General features: G+C 44.5%; 1 protein-coding gene across 1 annotated transcript in view; it reads left to right on the top strand.

Moving 5' to 3' along the window:
- The window catches only part of EHD3 (EH domain containing 3), a 29893-nt gene extending 13464 nt beyond the window's left edge, over window positions 1-16429 (top strand). The window contains exons 4-6 of the mRNA XM_035563530.2: window positions 11219-11631; window positions 12739-12903; window positions 14396-16429. Of these exons, the coding sequence (XP_035419423.1) occupies window positions 11219-11631; window positions 12739-12903; window positions 14396-14923 (1106 nt within the window). The 3' untranslated portion in view covers window positions 14924-16429. The remainder of the gene's footprint in view (window positions 1-11218; window positions 11632-12738; window positions 12904-14395) is intronic.
- Window positions 16430-21939: the final 5510 nt, after the last annotated feature.

Genomic DNA, 21939 nt, shown 5'->3' with positions numbered 1-21939 from the left:
ACAACACTACATGATCTCATATGCGCCACCTTCCCCACACAGAGCAGCCCATGTTGTTTCCCACTAGCAGACGTGCAGGTCTAGGCCTGTTAAGCAGCAAAGGGGGATGCAATCTGTCATCTGAAATCCACATCTCCTGCACATGCCATGAGATCACCAGCACTGATGCAGCTTCTGCTGTACTCAGATTTTGGTAAAAAGGTGTAGCCAAGGAGCTGCCTGCACTGGTCTGTCATACTGAGCTCCTGTGACTTGTATGCTCCTTTGTGAGAGGCACCCGTGGTATCATGGGTATGGTAGCTAGATCCCTAGGATACACAGATTTACATTTACAAGCCTGGTGAGAAGTATTCCCAGGATGTCATGGCACAAAGCATCCTGGTTATCACTGCTTCTGTACTCACCTTGCCTAGAGAGCAACCATTTCTCCTCTGGTCTTTATTACATACTTTGTTCACATATAAAGAATGTCATCAGATTGCCCTGTCCCTCACTCCAGGTCCCCCTTTTTTTTTTTTTAATTTATTGCAACAGCAGGCTGCAGAGATACTCATAGGAGAGAGAGTTGTATGTAGCAAAGCAACACAGTCTTGGTTACTCTGACAATTTTGGTAACGATACGGATGCTATCCATTTGCAAAGCACTGTTCAGGTGTCACATGATGAGCCCTCACCATCCTGCTGGGATGGAAGATGAGAAAGGGAGGAACTGTACTGAAATAAATGAGGACAAAGGGGAGGACCACGGATCAGGTCATTCAGTACAGCAGAACCAAGACAGGAGCTAGGACTTACTCATAATTCATCATCTTGTGCAGTCACTAACTGAGCCACCTGGTAACAGCAGCTCAGGCACCTCAGTAGCAGTGCATCCCTGGACAATGAGCTTCACAGACTCTGCTAACCATCAGTCTTGACCTACACACGCCCTGAGCTAAGCAGATCCAAGTCTGCCAAGTTAAACAATGCCATTGCCAAATAGTATTTGATCCCTGTTTTAGGGTCATACTTCCTGAATACATGCTGAACACTTCATCTTCACCCGATGTATGTCACCTCCTCCCTTTCCTGCATTATTAGCAATGAGCACAAGGTCACAGTCAAGAGATGAGGACTGTCAGTGTCATTCCCCAGCAGCTTTCTTTCATAGAATCAAAGAATGAGTTAGGTTGGAAGGGACCTTAAAATATCATCTAATTCCAACCCCCCTGCCACTACTAGACCAGGCTGGTCAAAGCCCCATCCAGCCTGGCCTTGAACACCTCCAGGGATCCAAGCCATCCACAGCTTCTCTGGGCAACCTGTTCCAGAGCCTCACCACCCTTACATTAAAGAACTTCTTCCTAATGTCTAATCTAAATCTACCCTTTTTGAGTTTGAAGCCATTCCCCTTTCTCTTATCCCTAGGACCCGCTGACAAATAGTCCCTTTTTAGGTACTGGAAAGTTGCTGGTCTCCCTGGAGCTTTTTCTTCTCCAGGCTAAACAACCCCAACTCCTTCAACCTGTCTTCATAGGAGAGGTGCTCCAGTCCCTTGATCATCTTTCTCGCCCTCTTCTTGACTCTAATACTTTCTTGTCCTTCTTGTGCTGGGGGACCCCGAGCTGAATGCAGTACTCCAGATGGGGTCTTACAAGGGCAGGGTAGAGAGCAAGAATCACCTCCCTCAACCTGCTAGCCACTCCTCTTTTGATGCAGCCCAGGATATGGTTGGCTTTCTGGGCTGCAAGCGCATGCTGCTGGCTCACATTAAGCTGCTCATCAACCAACACCCTCAAGTCCTTCTCATCAGGGCATGTTCTTTCCAGTACATGCTATTCCAGCCTTTTTCCAGCCTTCCACCCAGTGCCATTCTGCTGACTGCAGTGACTGCAGTGCAGCCCAGGCTTCCCATAGCCAAGGGAAAACATACTAGCCTTGTTCTCCCTCTTGGGAAGGAAAACTTCCCAATTACCAGTAGCTTCACTCTGGGATATTTAGTTACTCACCAGCCTGACAGTGAAGGGAAAAACGTAAATGAATAACAGTCTTGGGCAATTGCAGAGCTCTCAGACTGTGTTTTGAACAGCCATAGTTGGAAGAGAAAGCAAACACCAAGAGAACTGATGTTGTTATAGAATCGTAGAATAATGTTCTCCCACTTCATGAAATGTTTAGGGTACGATAGACTCATAGAGTCTTCAAGTTGGAAGGGACCCACAAGGATCATCAAGTCCATCTCCTGGGTCCCTGAAGGACCACAGAAAAAAAAAAAAAAACAGACCATGTGTCTGAGAGCATTGTCCAAATGCTTCTTGAACTCTGGCAGGCTTGGTGCCGTGACCACTTCCCTGGGGAGCCTGTTCTAGTGCCCAACCACCCACCCTCTCGGTGAAGAACCTTTTCCTGATATGCAGCCTGAACTTCCCCTGTTGCAGCTTCAAGCCATTCCCTCGGGTCCTATCGCTGGTCATCAGGAAGCAGAGCTCAGCACCTGCCTCTCCACTCCCCCTCATGAGGAAGCTGTAGACCACAATGAGGTCTCCCCTCAGCCTCCTCTTCTCCAGGCTGAATAATCCAAGTGACTTCGGCCACTTCTCCTATGTCTTCCCCTCTAGACCCTTTACCATCTTTGTAGCCCTCCTCTGGACACTCTCCAACAGTTTCATGTCCTTTTTGTACTGTGGTGCCCAGAACTGCACACAGTACTCGAGGTGAGGCCGCACCAGCGCAGAGTAGAGCGGGACAATCACTTCCCTCGACCACCTAACAGTGCTGTGCCTGATGCACCCCAGGATACGGTTGGCCTTCCTGGCTGCCAGGGCACGCTGCTGGCTCATATTCAGCTTGCTGTCAACCACAACCCCCAGATCGCTCTCTGCGGAGCTGCTCTCCAGTGTTTCGTTGCCCAGTCTGTACGTATAGCCAGGGTTGCCCCGTCCCAGATGCAGAATTCAGCACTTGCTCTTCATAAACTTCATACTGTTGGTGATTGCCCAGCTCTCTAATTTGCCCAGATCTCTCTGCAATGCCTCCCCACCCTTGACAGAGTCAGTAGCTCCACCCAATTTGGTATCCGCAAACTTGCTCAAAAAACCCTCAAGTCCTTCATCCAAATCGTTTATGAAAACATTGAAGAGGACTGGTCCTAAAATGGAGCCCTGGGGAACCCCACTAGTGACAAGTCGCCAGCCTGATGTAATCCCATTTACAAGAACGCTTTGGGCCTGACCCATCAGCCAATCATTCACCCATCTTACTAGGCTTTTATCTAACTATAGTCTGGTCATTTTGTCCAGAAGGATACTGTGAGAGACAATATCAAATACTTTACTGAAATCCAGAAAGATCACATCGACTGGCTTCCTTTGGTCTAGCTGGGTGACCTTGTCGTGGAAGGAAATTAAGTTTGTTAGATAAGACCTTTCCCTAGTGAACCCATGGTGGCTCTGACCAATGATTGTTGTCCCTTAGATGTTTTTCAGTGACTCCCAGAATAATCTTCTCCATAATTTTACAGGCCTGTAACTGCCAGGATCTTCTTTCTTGATCTTTCTTACCAATAGCAACAAGTTGTGGTTTTTTTTGTTGTTTTGTTTTTTTAAGAGTTTTGTCACGTGTTCTGGGAACAGTATGATATACGCTGAAAGCATTTAAAAAGGAGGCATTTCAAACATTTGCTATAATAGTCCCCTGTGATTATTTGTGTTTCACTCCACCCGCGAGGGTGAAAGTGCAGTGTGATGAGTTGTGGCCTCACAGTTCACTTCCATGACTACAGTGCAGTAGCAATGCTGCCAACTTCCCTGACTTTAGCATAGTCTCACACACATGCTGTCCCACTGAAAGGCAGTCACATAGTTCTGCAGTGACATAGCTCTGTGCTTCCTGTAAGAACAAAAATGAGCAGAAAACCTGCACACATCTGTCCCTTTTTATTTGTAGAGATATGTGAAGCCACGAGCCTGACTAACTCATCTAACCTGAAAGTAGGATGCAAACAAAAACTTAAGATTATATATATATTTTTTAGAGGAGACCGAGTTGGTTTTGTCTGAAGGAGAGGTGGAAAGAGAGGAGCTGTCCTCATGATTTGGGGTGGGAATACTGCTATGTTTTGCGTTTCCAAAACTGGAAGAGAAAAAATAAAATGCAAAAGAAATGAGATTAAGTATTTAGTTGTGCAAATAGAAAGGTCTGTGTTATTTATTTACTGTTTCTTTTAACCCCTGTTAATATATGGCAAGTCCTTTTTTTTTTTAAACCAAACAAGTTTGATTTTTTTAGAACTGTTGAATTTGTACACTTTATTGTCTGTCCCGTGTGCACTCCAGACATTTCCTAAGTATCTCCTCCATTAAGGAAGGACAGTCATGCCCAACAATATCTCAGTTTGCATTATTTTTGCACATCATGCACTCTTGCAGTGTCCTGAGTAACAGCAGAGGAGGACTGTGTTTCCTAGTCACTGGCAGCAACTATCAGTTGGTTACCTGAAGACTCTCAATACTGGTGGCCATTGCAGACCTGATTTTCAAGCATGAACTCTCCCAAGATTCAAACTGTTTATTGGGAGAACTCACTTTGTGTTTGGACACTATAGTGAAAAACCTCTTGAAATTCTGTCTGTGCATCAGCACTGCTCTGGAAAATTGGTATCTCTGGAAAACCTAGCCTGGATTCAGATACCTCCTGAGGTCTCAAAATCTGGCTATGGACTGTTCTGAGGATTGGTCTAGATACCATGAGATGCTCAGTCCATCTGTCACAAATTGTGTTCCTGCTCCGGCAGGGGGATTGGACTAGATGATCTTTCAAGGTCCCTTCCAATCCCTAACATTCTGTGATTCTGTGAAATAACAAAGATACAAATGAGTAACAGGTAAAGGGGAAAAGTTCTGTCGTGTGTACATAGAAGCTTACAGTTGTAAGAAGACTTGGCTCTGGACAATATTTTCATCAGTTTTAGTCCACCTGAACTGAACTTGTCTAGTGAGATTTCACTTAGTTTCCACTGACATAAAGCAGGAGCCTCATCACTCTCCTAGTCTCTTCTCAAGCATGAAACCATTGCTCTAGACAACATGAAAGCCAAAGTCCCTGGTATGCCACTCCAGATACTTATTCATGTAAATGTTAGCATTAGAAATTTGACACCAGCCCACATTTCCTAGCTGAGAACATTATGCAGATTTCCTATGGAGAGCTGAGTCCCTTTACTTTTGCTTTGGAAACCTTTAAGCCTCCAAAATGGATGTAACATTTCCATTAATTCTTGGTACTGAGGGAGAGGAGGTGCGGAGCACTGACTGGAGCATGCGGCTCCTATTGCTGTGAATCACCAGCTCTAGGACAGATGATTTCTTCAGGTATAGGCAAAGGCAGAACTAATCAGCAAGCTCTAGAAACCTGCTCTAGAAATTATGACATATCATTCATAGAAGTATTCTCATCCTGTGGAATTTCTGTCTACTTCCCAACACACCCACAGACACACGTTACATAACTCTCTTTATATCCCATTGGAAGGCAGCCACTCCCAGAAAGGAAGCAGCTTTTTCACAAAGATGGTTTAGGATGAGCTGCAGTGAGGTATATGCAATATCCATCCCTTGCTTTTCATCATACTTTCTAATCCATTCCTGGCTTGTTTCACCAGCTCCTCACCTTGACAGGAACTTACCCAAATCACTGTTCTCTACTCTCCCCTGCCTCGGTTTCTGTCACCCACATCTGAGTCTCACAACAGCCGCCCCTGCCTTGCTTCCCACTCACTTTGTGTGTCCTATTCATTTCATGTAGCACTTCCTCCTCGTTTCCTCCCTTTATTTCCTCCCTCTGACCATCACATTGTCTTATTGTTCCTTTGCTTACAGCTATCTGCCACACTCAGGAGGCACCTGCTCCTCTTGGTACATTCTCCTTTTCCAGCATGGACTGCCTGCTTGTTCAGCCTGGACAGAGTCTTTTCCCTGAAATGCTTTCCAGCAGGACATCACAATTACCAGCTAGACCCAGCCTCCAAACCGACTTCTGCAATTTAAAAACACAAACCAAGTAATTAGCTCCCTGGAATAGGTTTTAAATTTCATCTCTGAGAGCTGCTCCTTCTCTAGGTAGTCAGTATTTGTTCTTCCAGCTAACTACCGTGTCTTCTTCTGGTGTTGCCCTCAGACACGTGACACACAATGCCAATCTATCAGTTGACAGATAGGGACAGATGGAAACTGTATTAAAACTTCCCTCTTGAGGGCTGTGATCTAGTGGGCTTTCAGTCTCTGGAACACACCAGATTTAGATGGATAGTACGAAGGGAGCTCCCAGGGACTAAACTCACCAGGAAGGAGGTAAATTGCTAGAAGCAGTGGCACAGTTTAAGACATTAGTGACAGCAAGCTGTCAGATACCTGCCACAAAAAAAAAGCAGCTTTGTGTTTTTCAACATTTCTTCATCTTACTTTCCTCGTTCCATCCCACCTGACCCCCACCACAGGGTCTGTGCCTGTAGTTCCACAAGACAGGAAATTCAGTAGTGTGCTTACCATCAGACAAAACCAATGCTGAACTGTTACATGGACACTCATTGCTGGTTTAAATGGCTTTAAAATGTTACAGCCAGGCAGGTTTTATGCTGGGTCTGGTATCATTTGTCTTCAAGGAGTCAACGTAAAGACTGTGTCATTCTTTGACTTGACAGAAAAGTAATTGCATAATCCTGCCATATCTTAGTTAAATACTTGCTGCCAGGTATTCCAACAGTGCACAGACAAGTATTCATAAAGCCACAGTCTGCCTTGCAGAGTCTAGGTGTCAGGGTGTCTGCAAGAAAATCGTTTTCTCTACAGGATGAATCTACTGACAGTCATCTGACTTGTCAGCTTTGTGTTAAATCTGTTGAATCCTTCTCATGCTGCCAGAATGGAATCTGCCCCCATGAAAGAACATCTGATAGAAAGAAATGGTATGTTCATCTTGCCCGTTTCTTCTAGTACTGTATAGATGGGATTCATTTTCTGTTCGTGTTCTTACGTGTTCTTCTTTCACAGCCTTCTCTGGAGGTTGTGAAACAATCCACATCAGCGGTATTAAAGCGTGTTTAAATAGGTACGTTTTTCAACAGAAGTAGAAGTGTAACCATAAACAACCAGGAATTACTGAAGAGAAAATTTTCCCCTTCACATTTTGTGTGAACATCCCTGTAATAATTCTTTTGCATTTATGCAACTTTGGCAAGCAGTTGGCTTCCCAAATGCCATTTAACTTCACAATAAACTGCTATGGTATGTGGATAGCTTCGCCCAACAGTGACACACTGCCAAATCTGGCTGCCTTTGTGAGAGGCCTTAGCAACACTCTACAACACTGAGATAGGGCATAAAAAAACATAACACATCCGCAGAGTTATTAATTCAACTTTGCAAATCAGGAGGGACACTCTGGACGGAAAACTCCTAATTTGATAGTAGGTCAAGATGAGTTCTTGGTCTAATCTCACACTGAAATAAACTGCCAGGAGAACGTAGAATCGGGCCCTATGCATCTGTGAAATAAAAATTGGGAAAAAAAATATGAAGTGAGGCTATAATGCTTAAATTTAGTTACGCAATGAGCCTTGCGTTTTCAGGTGTTCCAGCTCTGGTTTCAGTCAGGCAAAACGTCCTGAGTTCTCCATGCTATAGAGAAGTCCTCTGAAAATGAGTTCTGAACTAAACATTAAAATATTAGTTTAGCCTTATTTTTAAGTATCTTCACTAATAGCTTGCTTCCCCTTAGAGTTTTATACCCTGTCTCCGGCTATCCAAATGCTTCTCTGCTCCAGATCTACTCTTTTATATACTAAAAGCAAAACTAGAAAGTCAACCCTGTAGATTTCCCATGTGGGAATTCTCTAGGCAACTGTCTGTGTGGGAAAATACCATCACAGAGCTCTGAGAGTTGACTGCAAGTAGATGGTTGTAAGCAGAGGTTTGTCCCGCCTGCCCTTTCTGCTTGTAAAGGAAAAACACACTCGCATTTTTTCTCCTCTTTTCTATCTCTGGAAAATTCTGTCACTTAGAAGCAAAATACGTACACCTTAGTTTTCCTGGCAAGTACCTCCATACAGGAGAGTGCAGGTATGATTAGCACTTCATAGAGTTGCACACAGGGAGAGAAGTTTCTTGCTTAGCACCAAGAGGAAAGGCCTCACACATTCCCATAAATGCCAAAAGTGGGACGCATACAAGGAGAAGGAGTATGTGGGGATCAGGCTTCTGTCCCAGCACAGGTTGTAAGTCAGCGCATGCTGTTGTGACTGCTCTGAAACATCAACATTTGCTACTTCTTAGGGCTTTGTTCTCTCTTAATAGAGATGTACAGGACAGTTGTCAGTAGATTATCTCTAAACACACAAAGAAACTGGGAAAGAAGGATGCTCTGCTTATCAATCTAGACATCTGATGAACTCTACAAGGACATTCTAGACTAATTGTATGTTACTCTAGCAGCTAAGAACATATGAAGATCCCAGCATATATTAATTCCCTTTTCCTCTTGGGTAGAGCAACATTTTTGTCTGTGAATAGGAAATAGAGACTCAGAGAGCAGATACCTGACGTGCTGCTGTAGATCTTGGCTTGACACATCTTAAAATCAACAGATCAGTGGAGCTAAGCAACTAAAGATCCTTTTAGACAAATCCTTGGGCAGACCTCAGCCTCCCAAGTCCTCCGCTAATACCAAAACTACAGTGCCACTTTTTCTTTCCTCTTTTCAAATGACTCCCTACCTTTACTGAATCACTGGAAGCTGTGCTGAGTGTCAGACGCAGACACCTTCCCCACCCCATCCGAGCCCCTGCTAAACACTCTGAAGAGCCTAGCAACAGTTGTTACTCTATTGCTGGAGGGAAACCATCCATGTTGGTCTGAGACAGGACATTGCTGTAACATTACTAGGTGCCCTAGAGAGTATGACTCAGTTTCTCCTTTGATCTTTCAAGGAAAGGCTAGAAAAAGCAGTCATGGTGCAATTCAAACACAAGCCAGCGTGACAAAAAGCATCCCAGTCAAGGAGACTTCATAAGATTCAATGCACAAACTTCTCTGAACAAAGTCACACTAATTGTTTCCATGGTGAAAGAGCAAGCTGTATGGCTGCATATGCAGAATAAGCTATCCTGCCACTGATTTCCAGCACAGCCCAAGCCGAACTGACCATTAGGTATAGATGTGCATCCAGTGTTCAGCAAAGTTAGTGTTTTTTCCTCCAGTTGCAAATTCATTGATCTCCTCAGAGGGAGAACTTAGAGCCTGAACCAAGTCCAAGTGAGATAAGGTGTTGGGATTGATGCTGTTCTGCTGCCAGCATGTCCTAGTGCAATTTAGAAAAGAAATAAAGATAGCTTTAAAACAGCTACATGGTTAGACCCATGGAGATGAGCTCCTTACAGGCAAAATCTCTAAGGTTAAAAGACTGCTGACATCTGAAAGCAAGCAGAACCAACTTTATTTCAACTATAAGGTCTGATTCATGAGAATGTGTGAGGTCAGACACATGGACTGGACAAGTCACATAAATATAGTTTATTGACTGTTGAGCAGGTCTCCCTTAAAGGTAATACTAGCTGAATTCTCTGAAGCTCTCAGCATCAAATGTGAGGTGAGTGAAGAGCTAGGGACCAGTATCACTTGTTGCTGCTGGAAAAGACACCACCGCACATTAATGGAGTGACAAGCCAGTGGCCTTCTGCTCTATGATTTCTGTAGATCCCATGGAAGAAAGCTGGGCAAGCTGTTTAAATTGCAGAGCACATTTGTCTCCTCTCACCCCTTTGTTTGTTTGTTATGAGTAAACTATAACCAACTGAGACAAAACACAGCCTCGTAATAGTACTTTGCAGTTGTAAAGAAGTTCTTAGTAGCAAACAGCTAACATGAATTCATATATCTGAAGAGAAAGGTTCACATGGGCTTTGTTCCTGACTTCAGAGCCAGGGTTTCACCCTGATTTGCTTAAAGTCACAAGATAAAAAAGGCCAGTGGCTAAAATCAAAATCAGAGCTCTGCAGTCCTCCCTTCCATAGCCCTCATCTAAAGAGTAGGATGCATTATTTGTGCTCTAGGAGAGATGAGAGAATAGAGGGGGGAAAAAAGGGAGTGGGGAAGGCACTGAATTAGTTCTTATACATTTATTCATGAAAGCTAAGACTAAAAAATTATGTTCAAGGATTTGAATGCAAATAGCACGTGCTCTGTCCTGATTATTCCTGCCCACCAGGAAAAAAGCTGTGTTGCAAAGCAGTACTGGTAAAGGTGTTTTAATGAGGACAGTTCTCTTAACAGAGTGCAGCACTCTGGCAACACAGATAACCCCAAGTCTTGCACAGCATAAGAGAGCCTTATAGAGCAGAGAGAGAGAGCACCAATCTCTTGGTGAGGCTTTAAAAAAGATGTAGAAACACCACAGAGCTAGGGGAAGAAAAAAAAATAAAGGTTGTTTTGTTGCTGTCATTTTTAAAATGTACACACATTTATTGTGCCTTTATCCTTAGTTCTGAAGTAAGTGAAATTTGAAACTAGTGTGTTTAGTTTGAGTCCAGCTCTGCTGTTCATGGCAATACTGCCTAAGTAGCAAGTACTTAGCAAAGTAAACAATTAATTTTGCTTCGTGCACATGCAGCAGATGTGAGAGGATGATTACTCAGCCATGACAGGTTATTTGCATCCTGGGCTTTGAATTGTATGGGACAGTCACACAACTAGACTAGACCTGAGTGTTATTAAGCAGTAGAGATATAAATCTCAAACCGGTCTGGGTGCAAACACTAATTATCTAGCTTTCTACTGCATTTGTAGGCTTTGCTGATGGCCAGTAATTCAGAAATTAGACGTCCCTGTCTTGTTACATGCAAAACCTCTGCAGTAGCTGTTTGAACATAGCAGTTTGCCTAAGATGTACATTTGAACAAAGCATTTGTAACATGAGTTCAGGACTTCCTGGGTGATCTCTTAATCTGGAGAAGATGAGAACCATCCTTAAATGTGCAAGTCTTAGATGTTTCAGAATGAAGAGCACTTCCCTCTCTACCCTCTTTGTGGCAAAGAATGAGGTTTCTTGTTCACTTTATCAAGCTACTTGAGCTGCTAGGGGAAAGCTTTCTCTTTGCAAGCATACCCTCAGATGGCATGATTCAGGTATGACCACCAGGCTTCTCTACACCTGTGCATGTGTATCTCTGCTCTTCCTCCGTCCCTTGTAGGTTACGACTTTGCTGCTGTCCTGGAGTGGTTTGCGGAGCGGGTTGACCGCATCATTCTTCTTTTTGATGCGCACAAGCTGGACATCTCAGATGAATTCTCTGAGGTCATCAAGGCCCTGAAGAACCACGAGGACAAGATGAGAGTTGTTCTCAACAAAGCTGACCAAATAGAGACCCAGCAGTTGATGAGGGTGTACGGTGCCCTTATGTGGTCCCTGGGAAAGATTGTCAACACTCCTGAGGTCATCAGGGTCTATATTGGCTCCTTCTGGTCCCATCCGTTGCTTATCCCTGACAACCGAAAGTTGTTTGAAGCAGAGGAGCAGGACCTGTTCAGGGATATCCAGAGCCTTCCCCGCAACGCAGCCCTAAGGAAGCTGAATGATCTCATCAAGCGGGCACGGCTGGCCAAGGTGGGTATTGACACAGGAGAGCCCAGGCACTCAGTTTGGGCTGTATGCAGTACGCAGGGTATGGGAAAGTGGTTTTGGCTGGTCTAGCTTGCATAGCTGGTGGATCCTACTGCTCTTCTTCCCCTTCTTACTTCACTCAGAGGCCTAGTGTGTTTGTCCTATGCACTTCAAGGAAGAATATTCCTCCTTTGCTTAGTGCATCAGTTATAACAGGCCTGAGTGAAGAGTTGCTCACAGATCAAAGAAGGTAGCACCTGAGGGGATGTAGAAAGCAGCTGCAGTGTGCTGGCAACTTGAGAATTAAAACCAATTCCATGTGTCAGAATCACACACCAAGGGAAGTAAGAGTCTGGAGGTCGTTTGCCTTAAAAAGAGAAACCTAGATGGATGCAGAGGACATGGAGAGTGACAAGAATGGCAGATAAGCCTTCCACGAACATGAAATATATATATATATATACACACACACACACACACACATATATGTATATATCAAGGGCACTGCCAGAAATTCCATTTCTGATTATTTAGAATGAGCTGAGTTAAGCTCTCCAGAGCACAGGGAGCAGACCCATATCAACTGAGAAAGAGAGACTGAAAGATGCCCAAAAGCCTTCTATGAAAGAGAAAAAGCTTCCCCCACCCCCGCATCCACAAAATAAAGATGTGTCAGAATATTTCATATAAAATTCACTGCCATCAGTCACTTCTGCTGGGGATACTAGAATAGATTCTGCCTTCCAGAATCACCAGTGCTAACAGGAAGTATTATATGAACTGAATTTCATGAAAGCGGTTGTTCTGGGTCTGTACAGTCCTCGTACAGAGTACCAGAGTACTCAGTAGCATAATGTCATGTAAGTCAAAGGCTCATTCCTATATTAAACAAAGTCTGGAGTTCTAGAACCTGTATGTTTGGACACAGCTGAGCAGCACTTAGCACTAGAGTGATAATCAGCAGATACAGGCATCCTGAGGAGCTAAGCTGGCTCCTCAGGATGGGACAAGATGGGTTGACTCGTACACACAGGTACTGTCTGTTGGGAAAACCATGATGTGTTCTTTAGCACTTGTCTTTTTCATTCCATATCATTTAATGCCCTTCAGGTCCATGCCTACATCATCAGCTCTCTAAAGAAGGAAATGCCCTCCGTGTTTGGGAAAGACAATAAAAAGAAAGAGCTTGTTAACAACTTGGGAGAGATTTATGCCCGCATTGAACGGGAACATCAGATCTCACCAGGAGACTTCCCTAATCTGAGAAAGATGCAGGTAAGCGGTGGTATCTTGTCCAGAGCACCGAACATACAAGGAAAGAGTAACTGCAGGGAATATGACAGAAGCCACAATACAGACCTTTATTATCATTGCCTATATGAAAGGCCTGTTGTGGTCTTGGAATGAGCCTTGAGCTGCGTGCAGACTATGTTTAGGCATAAACATTTTTTGCACATAGAGCTCATGTGAAGCTACAGCTGCCTTCATTTCTCAAGTCTTTGCCTAAATAGCATTTGACAACAAATCATTTGCTCTCTTTTTCTTTATTTTTAATTCCAGGCTCCATTTTCAGATTTTCTAGACCTAAGAATACTGCTAATCTATATTAAATAAAAAGATACATTTCCCAGAAGCCTATATACATGCATCTCCTCAGGAGCTGTATCTTTTTGTCCTCTACTTTGCTCCGTTTCTAGAAAGACTTGGGGATGAAGGAAGCAGTGAAAACTTAAAGCTCCCTATCTATTTTAAGCAGAGAAGCAGTTTTTCTGAGCTACAAAGTTGAGGCCTGATTCAGTGTTCATACAAGTCAAAGACTTTAAAGGACCTTGGATCAGGGCCTTATATTGTATACTTGAACAATGCTGGGCAAAGCTACGTTGCTGTGTGGCTTCAGTCCAAGCAGAAACCTCTTTGCAGTTACTGGCTGTTGAAGCCATTATAAGCTCCCTATGGAAAACATAGCAGTTAATCATCTTTTTTAATAAAAATATATTTCACCTAAGTCCTTTAGAATGAGATCTGTAGAGTGTACCCAATAGAAGATCCCACTCACTGCTTGTTAAAACGTGTTTCAATGTTTAAAAAATAATTATGCCACTCTATTAGGAGTGAATAGACTGGATTTAATGGGTAGGGTGAAGGATGAAGTTGTAGGTTGTTTTACAGCTCTTTGAAGAGAGTTTTCTGCAGTCCCTGCTCAAACCACTTTTGCTTAGCTGTGAAAAACTTTATGTTTTATGTTTTTTAAAGACGTGTGTACTGTCTTTATGGCATCTGAAAGATGCACTGCATGATAACAAGGGATTTACCTGTAGAATAGTCTATTGCCAAAGTGGCACTTATTTACCGGGGGGGGGGAAATGCAGAGCACCAGCTAGAAGATGCAGTAAGAGCTGCACAACCAGCTTGCTTTGAACAATTTAGTTCTCAATAAGAACACTTGTACATGGCCTGGAAAGGAAGTCTTACTCGCATATGGCCATCATCCAGGTCTTGGAGTAAATCACTTCCCTTTCTCTGTGCCATGTCAGCCCCACTTTGTAAGCAGGGGAGATTATTCTCTGCAGGACTTAAAGAGTATGTAAGAGCAAGGCCAGCCAGGGAAACCCTATCACATGCTGAGGAGCAGGGCTGTCAGAGGAGAGTGCTGTGCTCCCCACTCATCTGCAATAGGTTTTTTGAGCCAAACAGAGCCCACGCTGTGCTGTTACTGCCCTGTGCACAACCATGTCACTCACCTCTTGCTCCCCTGTCCCACTTTAAGGATCAGTTGCAGGCCCAAGATTTTAGCAAGTTCCAGCCTCTGAAGAGCAAGCTGCTGGAGACTGTGGAAGATATGCTGGCTAACGACATCGCCCAGCTCATGGTGCTTGTACGCCAGGAGGAGTCACAGCGGCCTACCCAGATGGTGAAGGGAGGAGCCTTCGAGGGCACGCTACATGGTCCGTTTGGCCATGGCTACGGCGAAGGCGCTGGCGAAGGGATTGATGATGCTGAGTGGGTAGTGGCCAGGGACAAGCCCATGTATGATGAGATCTTCTATACGCTCTCACCTGTTGATGGTAAAATAACTGGTGCCAATGCAAAGAAGGAGATGGTAAGGTCTAAGCTGCCCAACACAGTGCTGGGAAAGATATGGAAACTGGCTGACATTGACAAAGATGGCATGCTGGATGATGAGGAGTTTGCCTTGGCAAATCATCTCATTAAAGTCAAGTTGGAGGGTCATGAGCTGCCAAATGAGCTACCTTCCCATCTCCTCCCTCCATCCAAAAGGAAAATAACAGAATGAAAGGAAGGTTGCAAGGGAGAGGGAAAGGGAGGGGAGAAAGATCTAGAAAAACATGTTTACTTAAATTATACCTTTAGATGTGAGGTCACCTTTCAATTTATACCTATTCTGCTGTATGAAGAAAAAACTAAAGCAGAACAAAAAGTCCAATCATTCTTCATGATGATATGCAATTCACTCTTCCAGTGTAGTGTCCCTGCTTTCTAATGTGTAGTCTGTAAACATGAAGGTGAAGAAAGGACACTGAGACTAGGATAACCTGGTAAGCAGGATAGAAGGAAAACCTCAAGTGGGCTGCATCTTTTGAGAGTGGAATTGGCACTAACAGAAATCTGCTAACCACCAGTGTCGCTCCTGAGCTTTGACTGCACATTGTGCTGTTTATTGGTCTTGCAAACCTAATGAGACAGATCCTTGATAGCAAAGAAGAAACCACAAAAAGGTCTCCAAGCTGTTAGCCAAATTAAGGAGTACCTTCTAATTAATAAGAAATTCCAAATTCTGAATCCCTGGGTTAAGAATTTTAGGAATCCGGTTCACTTGTCAGATGCAAGTTCTACAAGCATTTCCCTGTCCTTAAAAAAATAAAGCAATCTGAAATGGCTCTCAATTGGACATCTTGAGTTCTTCGTTATTTACTATGGGACAGGCACTAGGAATTCCAAGCACCTGTACCTCTCATCCATTCCCTGGCGGTGATTTATTTTCAAAGTATGGCCGAGAGAACAACCACTCTGAGTGAAACGGAAGGAGAATATACTAGAGTCAGACATCAGGTGGGCTGGAAGGGGAGAAACCCAGGACTCTACCCCCAGGCTCACTGATTGTTTCACAAGTGGATAGTGTTTTCTCCTTCAAAAGCCTTTGAACAACAGTGGTGTTCATCATTCCTGTGAAGCGATGTTTACTCATTGTGTGCAGTGAAAGCTAGTAGGTCCCATTCTTACTGTAAAGACAAGAACACAGAACACAGCACTGTCGGGTAGATGGTCCATCACGAGAGCAGAGAACACAGCGGGCAGAGCATGCTCCGCTACCTGTGCCCCCACAAATGTAACCTAAATGTCAACAGCCTTCATCTACCCTCCTCGTCACCACACAGTAACACTTTATCCCCTTCAGAACCTCTGCCCCGAGCCAAGAGACCTTCCCCATCTCTTTAATGCTCTATAAAATTTCTCTTTTCAAGACCCGATTTTAGCAGAAATACGTAGATTTCCTATTTTGTTTCACACACCCGTGCACGGACACTTCTGTTTTTTGTTGTTGCTTTAAAGCAGCATTTTGTTCCAATTCCTGTTGTCACTTTATATAAGCTGAGCTCCTACTGTGATGAAAAAAACAATACAAGTATAACTTATTTTATATCTGTGTTCATATTATATAGAGAAATATATTGTGTATGTAGGATGTGCTTACTGCATTACATTTATCACTTGTCTTAAAAATTAATACATTAACCGTTTTTGTACCCTGATCCTAAAACATTATTAAAAAGAAAGGCCAGATCTGTCTATTTCTTTACATAACAAGATTAAATACAGCTGAAAAGACAAAACTGATTTCTGTGTGCAACGAAATGAGTTCAGCACATTCCCAAACATGCATGTACAGATTTGCCCTGCTGGACTTGTGTGCACTGCTGAATGATTGGTTAGCATCTGCAGACACATCTCCTTTTCTGGCAGTCTGCTCACAAGCATGTGTTATACTTGCTGTAGCTAGTCGAACTGTACCCAAGATTCACCTTGTTCAACAGAAGTGGAAAAGTAACATCTAAATAAGTACTTCAGTAGGAAAAGGAATGTATCGAAAGTTTCCTCCTGCCGGTCACGGATGAAAACGCTACAGATTCATCAAGATCTAGAATGAACACCAAAAAAAAATTGATCTTAAATCTTGCTAGTTTTAATTTTACTTCTGTCTTCACCACTCTTTCTTTACATGTTTGTTGTGGTGGTCATTATCCCCTGAACAGGACAGCGAGATGCACTGAGTGAGTGAGAGCAGTTGGAATAGTGCTGGGAAAGCACTTGGAAAAAAGAGGGTGTGAGCAGAGTTTCCATTCAGCATTTGTACAGGATGAGAGGGAGGAAATCGTAGGGTGGAGAGCAAAAAGCAACAAACAAAGGTTTAGAGAGAAATCAGCAGACTATCTTCTCAATCCAGTTTACCTACCCAATGGCCCCAGTTTAACCACCGTGTGCACATCAGCTAATGCTAGAACTCTGACAGCTCAGGTCAAGCACACAAAACAATACCGCAGCACTGTGGCAGGGGGGTTTCTTTCAGCATTTGTTCAAAAGCCACTTGGCACAGTCAGAGTGGAACTTCCCTGGTCATCTCGGAGGACAAACCCAAAAGCATTTCAGTGACAAAGACAGTTACTTAATATGATTGCTTTGTGGTTCAGCAACAATGCACAAGACATCTCTTAAAGTGGAGGGAGCAGGACAGCAACTTGAGATGCTGTTTCCAGAGCTGCAATTTACATATAGTCCTCCATACTCAGACAAGTTCGTACAAAAGATTTCAATCATATTAAGCGCTTTAGGAAATAAAAGGTAACTCAATCATCCTGAGATTCTCTGTACAAAAACAAAAAAAAAAGAAAAAAAAGAAGCCTCCAATGTGGCCATGAATAGGTCCACATTTTTCTGCGCCCATCTCCACAGACAGCAGCTGCAGCTGTCATCACTCCCCACCCCCTTTCTCTTACTTGGGGTTATGACTATTAGGGTAACCTCGCACTATTCGCCACACATGTGGGAAAGATAATGGTTTCCTAAGTGCACCAGGACTCCAGGCTGTTTGTGCAGCCTTCTGAAGGGTTCTCGCCAGTTCACAGAACCACGCTCTTGAAAGTGACTGTGTGCGCCCAGCAGTGCTTCCTTTTTCTAGGAGCATTTCTCAACCACTGAACAAGGTTTCCCCAGGAAGTTGTACAGAGGAACCTATGCATTTGCTTATGGCTGTGGGTAGGGGATTGTATCACGTGAACACACTGGTATCACTCTTCTGATCCTCTCATACTCCCCTCTGCCCGTCCTCAGGCAGAAGAACTTTCACAAGGTCAGAAGAACAAACCCCTTCTTTCTCTCAATAGGAAGCATACTTGGTCTTCCTCTTTCTGTTCCTTTCTGGGAAGAATTTAGAGAAAAAAATCTGAAAATACATGCTCTGAGCTTCATTAAAATGAAGATTTCCACTGTGGAACTGGACAGTTTGGCCGAACAGCACTGTACAACCACATATACGAGGGGAAGGGTAGTAATTACACTACGTTCACTGAATAAAGCTTCAGGAGGGGTGTAGTCTAACAAGAACCAATTATCTCTGTGAGCTGGATCTTGGCCAGGATGTTGGAGTTCAGAGGGATTTGCAATCAAACATAAAAGGACAGAATCACTTTTTCCATCACCTTAAGTTCTGATGTAAAGTTCATACAACAATGAAATTCAGATTTAAATCTGAAAACTGTTCTTTAACTTGCTCTCGCTGTTCCTTAATGTTTTGTCCATATGATAACAACCTCTGGCTGGGGAGCACAGAGTTACAGACGATTTGGTCTTACGTAGATTGACAACGTTCCAACAACGCCCAGTGAGAACTGGGGAAAAGCTTCTCCAAAATTAATCTAAGAGCACCTCATTGATAACTTTCTCCTGTGCTATTATTTCAGTGTTTCTCTTACTATAAGGACAGCTGTGGGAAGAGGGTTTAGGTGACTCCATATTTACACAGATCAAGGGACACAATTAACTATTTAACCTCTTGTTAGGCTTATAAGACCTCAGATCCTTCAAAGCTTGAGAGGTGTATGTTTGGAGACACTTGTGGAGAGCAGCACTGAGGAGAGGAACAGCTCGATTACAACATCCACATTTACTATTGTGGATTTTTTGCAACGTAGCATCTTTTTTCCCTTTCCTTCATTGTGCATAGAGACCTTTCTGGTTTTATTCTCCTTATACAGACTGGGCAGAGAACAAGGCTCAGTTTAGAAACTTGACCTACTAATAAGTTCAAAGCTAGTGCAGGCAAGTCAATCACCGGGTAGCTTTCCAAATCCCTCAGGCAGTGCAGACAAAGTATCAAAGCCACTATTTAAGGTGGGATGAACATAATTTGAAACAATTCATCTCTACCCAAATGGAAGAAAGCCCCAGCAGGCATGGCTCACATTCACCATGGCACACCCACTCCACTGCTCCCTTTGCTGGTCAGGAGCACAAACACTGTATGTATTGATAGAGTTTTAAATGGAAAAAGCAGCTAATTGCATCAGGTAAATAAGCATCAGCATTCCTCTCCAACTGTCTTTAAAGTTTCCCTGGCTCATCCTGCCAAATGGTAAGAGGAGGCTGATGGCCATCCTGTCTTCCAAGAAACCACGGCTCAAGTTACACCATAAAAGTGGCTGTGTACTTCCCAGGGATCAAACACTTCCCTACGGATCAAATACTGATGGTACACGAGGACCTACTTTTTCCCTCTGGCTCCAACATGCCTCAGCCAAGGCCTGTGGCAGGTGGCACGTGCCATAACTAGCAACCATTCCTTGACAAAGCCATACATGCGCTTGCCTTGCCAACTGTAGCCATCAGAGATGCTATACAACAAAAGTAGTTCAATGTCTTGTAAGCATCCAGGACCACAGCCCTCAGGCCTTTGACAGTCTCGATAACCATAACACATGGCCTGCAGCTGTCTGTGCAACATTTACAGTACTTCTTTCAGAAAAGACCTCACAGGAGCAGCAGCAGATGAGGCAGTGAGGTTCGGCAGCAGTGCCTGCCTTTAAGCTCTGCTGGTTCAATCGCTCCAGTCCTTCACCTCCAGCACTTTCTCGGTCTTAGAAGCTATGCTCCCTGTGTGCGTGAGAGAGGATGCTAGGGAGGATGCTTGTTCAGGCCTCAGACAGCACTGAGCAGAACAGAGCAGAGAACAGCCCACATGCTGCCTATGGATTGGCAAAGCCTAGGCTTTTCCCTCCCCCTTCATCATTTACACACCTCGGTCCAAGCACCATATCATCGCAATCTTGGCAGCATTTCCCTGCCCTGGGTCAAAAAGCTCTTGGGAGAACCTGAGAGGAGTAGTTCCAGGCTTTGTTTGTGGTTGCTCATAGCAATTCCTCTTAGCAGGCCACTCTGCCCTCCTCCTCCCACAAGGGAAGCAGGGAAGTACAGCCTCCTATCCACCCTGTGCAGGGGGAAAAAAAAAAACAAGACCCTTTGAGACAGGCAGAATTGATGGAGCATTGTCCTCTTGTCACTCAGAGAAAGCCAGCCCCTGGCAGGACCCCAAAAACAACACAGCAGGAGCTGTTCCTAACCCAGCCTTTGGGAAACGCCGCCAAAGGCATGAAGGGAGCTGCACCAACCTGGAGGTGGGATGAGGTCGTAGGAGGAAAGAAAGATGCTGGAAGTCAACCAGGGTGCAGTGCGTGTGCAGGCTGGTGGAAGCAGAGCTCTGTGAAGGCTGCTCATGCTTCCACGAAGGGTTGGTGTAACCCTGAAACTGCTGGCTGTTCCCCACCACGCAGGAAGCACGGGCATCTCCTCCACGGGCGAGAGAAACAAGCCACGCAGAGCAGGAGATTATAAACTGCTAACGTGACAAACGGGGACACATCGTCCTTTCTGGCAAACTCCGCCCCAGCCCTGTTAGGGATAACCTAAGGCAACAAATATTTCTAACAATCTCCTTCAGAGAGCCTGCCTCGCTAATTTCACAGAGAAAGGCGGACTGACAGCCTCTTACTGCTTCCTTCCAGGAGGACTGCTGGGAACAGAAGCTGAGGCAACCCTCCCCACCCACCTCCCAAGCCCCACGGGCCACTGGCCACGGCCCAAGGCACGTGCAGGCATCCACGCTCTCATCCCCAGGTCACTCGCGCCTTGCTGCAGACAGGTATCAGAGCTCTGATTCAGGTGGGGAGGCTGCTGGGGTCAGGACAACACGGGGCCCACAGGCTTGCCCTTGCCCCACTGAGGGAGGAGGATGCTCAGACCTAGCTCCCACCTCCGGTGTTGGTTGGGCCTGTTCTCAGAGCATCTAACCCCCACCCAGCCAAAAATGAGAAATTCAACTACATATCCGAGGCTCTTGACATTTGCCAGTGGAAAATGAGAAAGGCACAGAGGTACAAGGAGAGGAAGAGGGATCCTTAGAGCCACAGCGATCAGCTGTTTACTTCTTACAGAAGTCCCTGTGAGAATCCTGAATTCAGTCCAGGGAGAAGAAAAGGATCACTGACTGTTCACAGGGTTTCAGAGAAATTTCTTCAGATGCTCTGGTAGAAAGATCAGTGCACATAAAGAGGGAATAAAGGACTCACACACGAGTGCAGTTGTTACACTCTACCTCGTATCAGTACTCCAACTAGGCTTGACCAAAGACTTGAGCATGAAATCACACCCTTTTCCAGGAGCACTGGCATACTCACTTCTTTACCCAGAGCTCTGGTTTTAAGGCTATCATTTTAAAAGTGAAGGGAATAAAATTGACATTCGTATTTAAAAATTTTTGAGAAGGGGATTTGAATCAGAAGCCCATAAGCATATCTGGATTCCCAAGTGTGCCACCACTACCTGCGATGAATCTGAACTAGCCCTACTAGTGCAATGCCCGTAGCAAGCTGTTCACTTCTCCGGTCTGAGGACTGGCTGCTGCTGCACCAGTGAGAGCACGCAGTGACTGGGGAGAGGAGGAGGAGTGAGGCAGGTAGTTCAGAGCGCCTGTCTGAAATCATTTTCTTCCACCCACCCCCTTTGTCACCCAGAAGTTCAGATTTCCAGACAGATTTTTATTTTTTTTTTTCCATCAAACAGGATTTTCCAGCACAAATTAAAGTTAAGCAAATGAACGCTTCAGTCAGTACTACAAACGTGGTAACTCAGGAAGAGCACCACGCTGCCGCCTTCTCATCGTGCATGCCCCGTGAAGCTGACTGCATGCCAGACAGCTCCACTGCTGTAACTGCAACCCACAGATACTCAAATGGATATACC

The sequence above is a fragment of the Cygnus atratus genome, chromosome 3 (genome assembly GCF_013377495.2).
Source record: "Cygnus atratus isolate AKBS03 ecotype Queensland, Australia chromosome 3, CAtr_DNAZoo_HiC_assembly, whole genome shotgun sequence".
NCBI classification, from domain to species: Eukaryota; Metazoa; Chordata; class Aves; order Anseriformes; family Anatidae; genus Cygnus; species Cygnus atratus.
The sequence above is the reverse complement of the archived record's forward strand: the minus strand, read 5'-3'. Positions and strand labels throughout refer to the sequence as shown.